This window comes from Nicotiana sylvestris, chromosome 5 (assembly GCF_000393655.2).
Source record: "Nicotiana sylvestris chromosome 5, ASM39365v2, whole genome shotgun sequence".
In the NCBI taxonomy this organism is placed as follows: domain Eukaryota; kingdom Viridiplantae; phylum Streptophyta; class Magnoliopsida; order Solanales; family Solanaceae; genus Nicotiana; species Nicotiana sylvestris.
The window spans coordinates 45,416,820-45,428,846 of record NC_091061.1 but is presented as its reverse complement, the minus strand read 5'-3'; the positions used below and the strand labels follow the sequence as shown (position 1 = coordinate 45,428,846).

The window sequence follows — 12,027 nt, the reverse complement described above, 5'->3', positions numbered from 1 at the left end:
TCCAAAACGACAGCAGAAAAAACTAGCATCCAATTAATTTCTAGTGTTTCATTTGTATCACAATATTGGAGTATATACAACAACTTTTACTTTTAAAAGTCTAATTGGCAACTGCTTCTTTTAAATATATCCCCAACAATATGTGGGAGCCCATATCGCCATGGAACAGGCCATGTAAAGATGTGTCTTGCAGAGAGGAAAAAAAATAAAATAAACTGAGGTGTGTTAGAAAAATAAGAAAGCCACGAAGTTTTTCTCTAAAGTAACGGTTAAATTGTTCATCATGATTGACTAATAGTTAAGATGAGAATTATAAAATAATTGTAATGTTTAAGGTTGATAGAGAAATATGTAAGGCTCAAAAGTTTCTATTCGATTCCGAAAAATATGACAGTGCAAGATGGAGTCCCTTGTATCTCCGGATTATATATACACTATTTGATAAAATGTTGGGAAGTGAATAATTTTTTGAGAAAAAAGAAGAAAAACAATGGGTATCCAAAGCGACAGGAACATGTAATATTTAATCAAATACATGTATGGTATTTTGTATAAATTTATAACGTTGTTACACCGTATTTGAAATTTCAAAATACAAATCTACACGGATAACAGTAAGTTGTGAGTGGCTATGGTATGTTGTCTTTAGTTTGTTTTTTTCTCTTCCCCTTCTTTCCTCTTTTGCGAGCTCACTAAGGCAAGCGGTGCCTCATTTTTTTATGTTTGCGATCGTGCCTAGCTGGGCAATTAGGAGCTGCTATCTGGGATTATTCAGGTTGTTATGTTTGTCTCACCCTTTACAAAAATACTATTTTTCACTTAAAAACAGACTACTATAATTTTTGAATTTTCTATAGTTAGATTAATGTAACGGCGTGCCAAAGTCCATATAAAGATCAACACGAGTAACTCCCAAGTCCAAATATCTCCGATAGAGGTAACCGTCAATTCAAGGCTATGAACCGTTGATAGTGGAACCACCATAACTTTTGTGTCTATGCATTTGCAGTCCTCATAGCCTATAGGCATTATATTTTAATACTCGTGATTACCTAATCCGTTTGCGCACAGTACCGAGGTAACTAAGCTCATCAAAGTTTAGGCATATTCTTGGTGCTTCAATTGAAATCTGAAACCTAATGTCCCATGGTTTTTGTTACTTTATGACTGTTAGACCACTCTTGGTGCTCCTCATAGGTATTACTTGCTCTAAATGGGTGCGCATGCACATAGTTGCAGTGTTTCAGCATCCACATCCAAAAATTGACATATTCAGAATGATGAACAAATGTTATGCTTATAAAGAAGAAAGAATTTACAAGTGACCGAAACAACTTACTTAAATATAACAGCCCAAAAGAAACAGCGGAAGATGGGAGCATCCTTTCACATTACAGTTGCTAAATTGAGAAACTACTGGGACTCTAATTCCCATCAACTGAATGAATCTAAAATGTGTCATTTCTCTGTCAGTTGTACGCTATGCTCATATTCTCATCGTTGTTTAGACTTTTCAAACGAAAGTAGACATAAAATGGACCAATTTACATTTCACATGAAGACCCTATCATGTACATTCTCTGATTTGAACTACCAAACCTCAGCAGAATACACAAAAGAGAGCTTTTCTTTGAATATCGCTTAGAATCATTGGACATAGAAGGCTCCTGAAGCGGGGAAAAAAACTGATTGCTTACTTTATCGAGGTTAAGAGAGATCTGACACGGGTAAACTCCTAGCTGTAGCAACCAAAAAGCTAACTGTAACCGTAACTGAAAGCTCAGTAACATATACTTTCTATTCTCCGTAAGCACTCTTTCCGCAGAGGTGAATCTGCAAATATGGCTCTGATGAAGTCTTCAACCTGTAAAACGAACTAGCTAATGAATATGACATGATAATTCAAGAACAAGAGAAGAGACCCATAATGCTCCAAACAAGACACTGCTTTGGGCCCGATAGTTAGCAAATTACAGATTGTGTTACAGTTTAGGATGTTCTGCTAAAGATCCTCATTCTAGCTGCGAAGCACAGTGCACGCAACCCAACCAAATATATTACCGTGTAACTAGCTTAATTAATGTCTGGTTTCTTCATACATACCTCTGTTTGCGTAAAACCGCAGTTGACAAGTTCACCGGCCTCCCAAGCTTCAGTAACGGATTTCAGTGGTATGTCCAGGAGATCTATTCACATTGTCCAGCGGAAAAAAAAATGGTAAGGTTGAGAATCATTTCCTTCTGGAATAAGCACTTCCAACAATGGGCATACCTGCTAGCTTGCGTAATTTCCGGAGGGATGGTATAAGATCATCAAGAGTTTGTGTAGGAGACTCCTGCAACTTTCCTGACTGGTTGATAGCCACTACAGAGTCCAATAAAGAAGACAGATTCTCGAATAGCAGATGAATCAGCCTTTGGAGCTGTAAACAAACAAATCATCCTATAAGGTCAAAGAATTGTAAGAAACCACTTGCTTTTTTTTGGGATGAAGAACTGAAGGAAAAAGAAAAATAGCAGGCAGTCTTCATCATTAAAATAAAGCAGCAGGCAGTAATCTGGTAACTTATTCCTGCACACAATTCGATGGCGTAATGCATGCAGAGTCTGGAGCTTCCTGGTCAAATAACAGAAAAAGTTTTGGTCCTCACCTGCAAAGTTTCTTCTGCAGCAATATCATCTAGAAGCAGGATATCATTTGCTATTCTAGAAAAGACTGCCTCCAGCACCATGCTCATACTTCTCTTGTAGGCAGAAGGTAGGAGTAAATGGTGCCATATAATATATACTTTCTCAAGTATGAATATCACCTGCAAGGAAATGCTTAAGCCCTATTGTTAGGACTAAATATTTAATGTAAAAACCATTTCCAGCATGAAGTACAAATCCCTAAACTGTACCTGGTCAATGCTCAACTTAGCAGATTCATATTGCTTCATTTGGTGAGTATTTTGAAATCCATCAGCCCCATCGATAGCCTAGAATCACGTCATTGCCAGCAAATATAATCACTGAGATGTATACAACTTGTAGGTAACCAAAATGTGCTTGTGTAAGCTCTGGGGGCAAAGTTACCTGTTTTAGGTTATAAATGACAAGTTTAATTTGTCTTCGTAAAACTTCTTCCGCAAGCAGCTGGAATCTTGGAGCCAAATCCGCAAAAACAAGTTCCCTTATTGAAGCTGGAAAGTCTGAGCGATACTGAAACAATTTACTATCAGCTTTAACCAATAATGAAAAGAAAGAGCAGATGGAAACACCAGTGCGAAAATACTAGTACAATCACGAAAGAGATGGAAGCTTGAGATATAATGCCTTTCAATTCTTCAATAACTATGTTGTTGCTGTTGCTCATGTCATATTCAAACCATATATGGTGCAAAGTTAATTAGCATTAGAAAACCCATGGTTAGTGTGTGCATGCAAAGGAAAAAGCTCAGGCTCTCTACCTCAGCCAAGCAAAATATCGTAGAACTTGGGGAACTTCACTTCTTAATTATGCTATAGTATCCAAAGTAATGAATGCAAACACCGTTTGCCGTAGATCTATGCAGCTATTATTGGATCACCCATCACACGTATCATACAGTGCTAATTTTTTCTCGAGAAAGGAGAAAAGAAAACTATCCTCTGGAACTCTCTTTACCCATAAAAAACCCTCGGGTGCTCTCATGAAGAATCAGAAATGGTTGGGTTCAAAACATAAGGTTATACAAGAAGTACACCAAAAAGTAGAAAACCTACCAAAAGAGATGGTTTTCTAGGAGTGACAAACAATCTTTTAAACATAAAGGAATCTCATGGGAGCACCAAAAAGAAACAAGGAATAAGAGGCTATTCCTCGACCTTGTAAGATCATGTAAAGATATTTTTTTTTTTTTTTTTTGCTCCTATCCTAAAATTAAATGAAAGTTTACCATAATACTATATGACACAAAAAGTCAAGACATGGCATTTTAACTAAATCAAACTTTTAAAATCCTTTTTTTTTTAATTTTGAAACTAACAAGATAAGTGGGTGCCTAGTTAAGGCTAAAGAAAGCATATTTCTTATTTTTCTCCTGATCACATCAAATCAAACTGGACACCTAATTCGGATTGTGGGACTATTTTTTGCTTGCAGTAGGACATGCGAAACCAGAGCAAATTAAATCAACTAAAACAGAATGAAGATATTTTTCCATTCATGCTTACCTCAAATGCAAGTCCAAGAATCTCCTGAGATAGATAGTGACAATCATTGTGAATAAGAACGGCAGAATGGTTGATGGAATCAAGCTGCCTTTCGAACTTTCCAAGTCAAAACAAGGGGAGGAAACCAGAAAAAGAAAAAAAGAATAACCATTAAAAATATAGGAATTATGATCATGAAAAAGGCACAAAAAACAGACACCAAACTGCCCTTGCCCTGAAGGCTCAGAAGGTTGTAATAAAGAAAGAAAAAAGAAACGTTTTTTGAGAAGGAGAAAAAGAAACATTTTGCTAAATGCATTCACATATGTGCAGGAGATTGAAAAAGGTCGGATAGAAAGGAAAAGCATGTGCTGCACGGGTAAGCTTCTTTATGATGCAGCTCTCTTCAGCAGTTACCTTGACAGGTATGACAGCTTCATAAAGAAGTAGAGAATCCCTAGCAGCATGATAGAATTCCAATCCCACTCTAGGAGATGACAAGCAGACATCCTGCATGATCGGACCATTTTCCACAGGGGTCATTAGATGAAAGGATGTGCGAGAAAGTACAAGGTGAAATAAAAAAGTAAGAATGGGCAGAAGAGCCAGAGAAGCAAGACTAGTAAAATTCCTTCAACTGATGACTATCAAAGACAAAAGACATGCAAAATATCTCTAAGCATATTCCATTGGTTTCAACTGAATCTGCAGCTTAAAAACACACGGTAGCCTTCATCCATTAAACAAAGGACTTGCACATCACAAACAATTGAAATATGAACACATTATAAATTAAGTTAGTATTCTTTTGGCTTTTGTTTTACTAAAATGTTTAATCAATGTTATTGAGGTCAATTACCCTGTTGAAGACATAAACAAGTAAATATAAGTGTGTTCTTTCTAACAGCTTAAGCTTTTAGATAAGATGGTTTCACACTTCAACATGGTATCAAAGTAGGCAGAGGTCCTGAGTTCAAGTCTCAGCACCACCTATTATAAGAAGAATTTTCACATGCTTGACCCGAGAAAAAGAATCGGGTTTGCACTTGAGGGGGCGTGTTGAATACATAATTAAGTAAAAAAAGTGTGCTCTCCCTGACCGCTTAAGTTTTAGATAAGATGGTCACACACTTCAACAACCCCAATTTTCACCATGCACTCCCCACACAGTGATCAAGACTTCAGGCGAACAATTCTTTTGGAAGAACATGCCTTCAATGACAAAATTCAGTAAAACACGGTACTAAAAATGCCTCCTAGTTAATGACATTGCTTTGGCAATTACTGAAAAGCATTTTATAATCAATCAAAGCTGGCGGAAATATTTTGATCTCTGCAAGATAGCTGATGGTGCACAACTGTTCTTTCTTTTACTTTCTTTGCTCATACAGGAAAGGGGGAAAGAAAATAAAAGAATGAACACTGTGAACTCATGCAAGGGAGCCTGTCACAGCTAATTTGGGATTAAAATGAGATTAACCCTGGACTTCATTGAGTTGATAGTGGACAATAACATCTTTTTTAGGATAACCGAGAAATCCGCAAGGGTCAGTGGCTCACTCTTCGAAACTCGTGGATAATGGACCCGCCCCTCTACCTTTCTCCACTTAAATAACAGGATTTTATACGGCAGGGTTCAAACCCGTGACACGCCTAACCCACATCACGCATTGCATTCTTACCACTAGACCAAAGCCTTGCGGGCTGGACAATAACATCTTAAGTATTGATGCTATTCGACTTAACCTCTCACATCAAAATTTCACCCCTCCTATATTTCATTCAGTAATGCTGGAATAGAAGCTAAATATAAAGCACCATAAGTCAATTCAGAGTCATCTATATTAAGATACTTCATGATACTAAAGGATGTACATTAATAGTGAAGACGGGTTGATAACCTAATTATTACATGAAAAATACAGAAAATAAAGCCAAAAGAAGTAAGCAAACCTTGGCCCTATGAGTTGGCTAAAAAGGGAAAGTAAAGGAGACAGAGGGGAGAGAGGTGAAAGTAAAACAATTTGATTTTGCCCACATGCAAACAAAACTCTGTATGATTTTTTAAGCTTCAGTGAACTGACCTTGAGTGTTCCGTGAACTAACTTCATTAGACCTGAAGCTGCTTCAGACACCACACATCTCTCAGATGTAAAAAGCAAATTGACAACAAGGTCAGATGAACTTTCAGACTTTTTATCATCCTTAACTTTAGAGTGTCTCCTGGTACCATCCTGCAGAAAGAGCTCTACAGCACATTCAGAAGCTAAAACATTGACAATTCAAAATGTAAAAGTATAACACTTTGTACTTACTTCTGGAAGGCGGAAGTCAGACTGTAAAAGTAGATTTCTAGCCTTGGCCAAAATCTCAACCTTCTTCCTGGATGCAAAATGGACCTCCACATTATCAGCGAATTTGCTCAATCTTTCATCCTTGCCATCAGAGGAAGCAATGAACATTAACTCCTTTAAACTTTCCTCAAAGTCAGATGTGCATTTTATGATTTTCTGGAAGTCGGCCAGTTTGGAAGCATCATCAGGCACGTTCTGAAACAAGAAATATCAAAATTGTGAATTCAACAATAAGATATACCTATCATTAACTTGTATATTTTTTTTCTCAAAAAAAAAAAGATATACCTAGCATCTAATAAAACATAGTTAACAATGAGAATTAAGAATCCTAATCAGCTGTTTTCTTTATCAAGTGCTATCCAAAAGAATAAAAACCAGTAACATTTGATGCTTCATTAGTCTGATAATGCACAGTGCTAGTTATCGCAATATTCCTAAGATATACCAAGGAAAAGAGACACAAGCATGCCACTAAAACACTTGATTCTTCAAACTGGTTCTTAACTGCCCCAAGTATCTCTGACCTAAGTTGCTCCGGCACGGCAGTTTAGGTGCCGCACCCGTGTCGACATGACACTAGTATGGGTGTGGGTATGGGATCCGTACCGGTTCTGGTCAAATAATTGTGGGTACTCTGACCCCAATGGATGAAAAAACTCCAGACGAGATACAACTTGATTCCCGAAATCAAAAGCAAAACTAGGTAAATTTGAAAAAAATATCATTACCTTATCTAGAAAATCAATCCTTTACTTATCTACAATAAAAAAAGAAATCCATACTTTACAAGCTATACGTAAGTATACCACAAAATTTCTCATAATTTAGAGATATTTTTATTTTTTTGAATTATTTTTATCCAAATCCCCATACCCGTATCTGTCCTAGGATCCGTATCCCGAATCTTAGAATTTACATCTCAAAGATCCGACCTCTAGATTCGCACTGGTGTCGGACACCCACACATGTGTCCGAGAAACTTAAGTCTCTGACAAAGTCACAGCTAGAAATATCGGTCACACCCTATATCACATGGACTCAGTTAAGGGTACAGATCTCATAAAGGTGTAAGTGTCTAATAGGCGTACCCGCAGCATTTTGCTAGTTCATTAGTGAAATTTTTACGATTTGCACGAAGTACCATCTCACCCATTCAACATTGGTATGTCAATGCAAATGAAAGACCCATGTAACATATAGGTCACACCAACATCTTTTCTTCCCCTTTGGAGATGAAATGGAACTAAGAATAATTTCTATTTAACCAAATATGATATGAAAAGCATATATCAGAGGCATCGTTAAGTTATCAAATCAAGAAAGGAGAAAAAGCACTAGAGCAACTCAAACGTTCTATGTTTTCTATACCAGAATGACATGGAAAATTTTCAATTTATTGAGATAAATGTTGCAGCTCTCGTCAAATGGTCCTACTAAATTGGAAGAGTTGAAATGAATTAAGAAATGACGAATTAAGGATATCATCTGAATTCAGAGATAGTAGCACTAATGAGATAATCTTTTCTTCCGATATGTAAAGTTATAATGAAGTACTTTTTTTATTTTTTATGAAGTTAGAAGACTAATGAAGTGCCCATTGGACCAAACATTCATGGAAAAACAGATAATTTACGTTACTTCAGCCAAAATAGGATTCAGCAAATTCACCAAAGTAGAGCCGTAGCATTGGCTCATATTCTTAGCTTTCTTCAGAGTAATTCGTAGCTACCTTATCCAAATCCATCTAGTAAAGATATCTTTTAACAATATATATCTTTAAATAACTGTCTCAAAAATATCTTTTGAAAAGTCAGCGAATCAAATGGCATCCAAAAATTGCCACAATTACCTATCCTTTCATCCAATACACAGAGCCACCTACCTTGCCTCTACATGAAAGGGTGAAGTACCCAAACTAACACATCAATTGATATATTTAGTGTTTAGTAATAAGAGTACTAGCAGCTGCAGGGATATATAAAAAGTTAACAGTTCGTTATAAACAATTTCCAGTGAAGGATCTCAACAAGATCAAAGCATTCATAATTAGCACAGAGGAAAGATGACTTCTAATAATTCAGATTGCAAAGTGCGTCCCCTATGTTAAGGCACAAGGACATTGAATTGGACCTTGGAGAGGAAGTTGGATATTATCAAATCTGACATCCTTGGCCATGTTAATCTTCCAAAGCAAATCATCCATGTACAATTTCCAAAGCACAAGGATTTACTAATAAACTTGACGATATCAACAAGAACAGAGTACATGCTTCCACCATCCATACTGTCAACCTGCATGTTGAGACAGGAACTGGGTTATTATGAATTTTACTAATTAAAAACTTAGTACCAATTAGAGTCCTCTTTTATGTCAAAGCATAAGGGGGTGGATTTGTTTGTTTTCATTTTATAGGTAAAGCAAATTGGATTCTTCAACTTATAGAACAAAAATTAACGCAATAAACCCAAAAACAGGTTAAAAGGTAGTTTGAAGAACTCACAATCATGTCCAAGTAAGTGGATTATGTTGTCCAGACAAAAAAAATGTAACTTTTGAAAAAATATTCAGTTCTTCTCAGAATGTCAAAGAAATTGAGCTCTCTCAATACAAAACATGTTTGTTCAAATTGAACTGATGCTTTTGCAGAAACAGACATGTATAACTAGCCAAGAGGAAGAACTGCGGTATCGACATCAAACATTACATTTGGGTCAGCAGATGGAAGTATCTTCAGATTTGCCTCAGCACCATTCCGAGACTCCTGATTAGTCTCTTCCACCACAATAGTTGATCTAAAACTCACCACTGGCGCAATTACATGTTTAATCATCAAATCTGCTACTTTCGACAGCCCGTAATCCATAATACCAACTGCCTAAAAACGAAAAAATAAGATAAAAAGTTAATCACATTTGCTCTAAGATTTACCAGAAATATTAATATATTCCAGAGTCACCCTCAGATAAAGTGAAAAGGGAGAGGCATAGTTCAAACTCACATCCATCGCTTTTAAAACTGTTTGGAGCTCAATCCCATCAATGCCTTTGATGTTCGACTGATGCTTCAGGTGAACTGTATAGTTTTCTTGCTCAAACCACACTGCATTGTCCATACATCGCAAAAGCACCTCTTGCATCTACACACCCAAATCCAATTCCTCTAAACAAGAATCACAGAAACTAAATAAAGATCACCAGTATATCATCTTCTGTCAACCCCCGCCCCACAACAAACCCCCAAAACACGTAATTACAAAACAAACACAGGAAACACACAGACATACACATTACCCAAAAAAAAAAATTGATTAGTGACATTACAAAAAAAGACTTCAGCAATGTCTTGGCTAGTTTTCTTCACAAATATAGCTCATTAACAAACTCATTGCGAAAGCGGGGAAAAAGAGAGCAGCAAGACTGATCTGGAAACGGACAAATTTAAAGCAGTTTCCTTGCTGCCACATCTAGATGTTACAAGAAACAGAAAATACAACTGCACCAGACACAGAGAAGATCTGACAAGCTGCTTATATTTTTTATAAGGCTGATAAACTGCTTATATATCATCAATCAACTCTGCCTCAATGCCAAACTACGTGGTGTCGGCTATAAGAATCCTTCGGAACACTTCCTACCTATTCAGAACTATTTCAAAATTAAAAATCGAAATCACTCTCCTTACTGGCACAGCTAGAACTACGCATCAATCCCATAGAAATTGCTACTTCAAAATGAAAAGACTAACCTTTAATACATCTCAATAATTTAATCGATAAACTAGCTTCACTTCACAAACTAGTTAGTCACTCTCTCTATTCAGGCCCATTTCTTTCCAATGTATCTCCATACGGACATCAAAATCCCTACTCCAGAATAAAAAGAATACTTTTTTATAATAATTGTCTCAATATATTTTCAGTAAAAAGACTTCATTTATTATCTGTCTCAACATATTTTCAGTAAAAAGCCCAAATATTCCGCCAAACACCTTATAACAATAACAATGACGCTCACAAATGAGCCTCAATCCCAAAATAATTGTTTAGCTATAAGAATCACCAATTTCTAACACCAAAGCTTAAAATTTTTCACAAAAAACATAACAGAGAAAAGAATTTAAGCAAATTAATTTCCTTTAATCCTCTAAACAACCAAACAATCATACACAAAAACAATATCCAAATATTACCTCCTCAAAACACTTAGTCCACTCATCCTTTAACAATCCGTAAACCAAAGGCTGCCTCTCCTCAAACGCCGTCGTTTCATTACTACTCGTTACCAACACTGCCTTTAACTCCCTTAACGCTTCTGCCGCTTGCTCAACTCTCCCTACCTTAATCTCCTCCTTCACAAACCTGAGTTTATCACTCAATTCCAATACCACAGCAAGTAAGCCTAACAATTCCCTCTTTTCCTTCAACTCTCTGTTTCTTATCACAATGTCATCAATTACGGCTTTGGTTTCTACTTCAACTGGATGATCCGAGATGAGCTGGATCAAATTGGATACTTCAGAAGAAAGATGTTCGGATCTCGAAACGACGTCGGAGCACTGGGAGAAGAGTGTGGAGAAATCGGAGTAATGTGAGAGAATGTATTGCCGGACTTTGGATTTTATATCGACGGAACGAACTTGTAGACGATTGATGAGAAGACGGAGATCCGGGGCGGATAACGGCGAAGTTACATCGTCGATGTTTGGTGATGAGAGTAGATCGCGAACGTTGATTGAATTGAACAGGACATCCATGGCTCGCCGGGAAACCCCTGTCTCTTCCTCTCTACAATGTAGAGTGATCTGTAAATGTGACCCGTCCAACCGGTGTCGGGTTTCTTCCGTTTTTCTTTTTATAACCTATAACCTATGTAGTTTGGAAAAGGGGCAGATATGCCCTCTACTTCATTTATAGTTCAATCATGCCCCTCATTATATTTTCCATTTAGACAACACTCACAGCTTTCCACTCATTAGTGGTTCCCTTCTTCAAACGCTCCGTTAATCCCATCCCCAACGGGCAAAAGTCAGACCACCCCATTCCACGCCGGCGACACCCCCCTCACGCCACCGACCACCCATACCAGCGGGTAAGCCCTCACATCTCTCACGCCTCCCTTTCTTCTGAAGCTTAGAAGCTCTCGTCCGACCACTGCCTCCAGTGAATTCAACTGGAAATTTTCTCGTCGATCTTTTCTTTTCGTCCTCTAAAGGTTAGATCTGTTCGATTCTTGAAAACTTGGTGAAGTGTCAGTGTTCGGTTCAATTTCGATTAAGCAGGTGACTGCAGGCGTCACGGTTATTTGTGGTGTTGCAAACTGTTCTCTGCTTTTTCCCTACATTTCCCCTACTACTGTCAGGGCTACACCAGTGGTAGCGGTGATATCTCTTTTTGGTTTTTGGGTCGTGGTATTTTCTGTGTGTTTCAGGGAAATTCATGAAGTTGTTGGAGACAAGTTGGGCGCACGAGCACTAGCAAAGGAGAGCAACCTGGACGAGC

The 12,027-nt window shown here is 37.4% G+C and overlaps 1 protein-coding gene across 1 annotated transcript; it reads right to left on the bottom strand.

Annotated features, from left to right (window-relative positions):
- Positions 1-1,278: 1,278 nt before the first annotated feature.
- Positions 1,279-12,027, bottom strand: LOC104225688 (centromere/kinetochore protein zw10 homolog). Its single transcript, XM_009777540.2, has 14 exons — positions 10,719-12,027; positions 9,529-9,666; positions 9,235-9,405; positions 8,660-8,821; positions 6,488-6,721; positions 6,257-6,406; positions 4,590-4,682; positions 4,194-4,289; positions 3,075-3,200; positions 2,900-2,977; positions 2,651-2,809; positions 2,272-2,422; positions 2,104-2,186; positions 1,279-1,864 (listed from the first exon to the last, which is right to left on the bottom strand). The coding sequence occupies exons 1-14, from the start codon at positions 11,280-11,282 to the stop codon at positions 1,781-1,783; spliced, it is 2,289 nt and encodes a 762-aa protein (XP_009775842.1). The 5' UTR covers positions 11,283-12,027; the 3' UTR covers positions 1,279-1,780.

What these genes read in the sequence shown, in the direction of transcription:
- LOC104225688 (XM_009777540.2), bottom strand. Translation starts at nt 11,282, where the DNA reads ATGGATGTCCTGTTCAATTCAATCAACGTTCGCGATCTACTCTCATCA. An exon ending in TATCCAACTTCCTCTCCAAG is followed by an intron (nt 6,722 to 8,659) that starts GTCCAATTCAAT and finishes TTCTTGTTTCAG; the next exon opens with AACGTGCCTGATGATGCTTC. An exon ending in TAGTTCACGGAACACTCAAG is followed by an intron (nt 4,683 to 6,256) that starts GTCAGTTCACTG and finishes CCGATCATGCAG; the next exon opens with GATGTCTGCTTGTCATCTCC.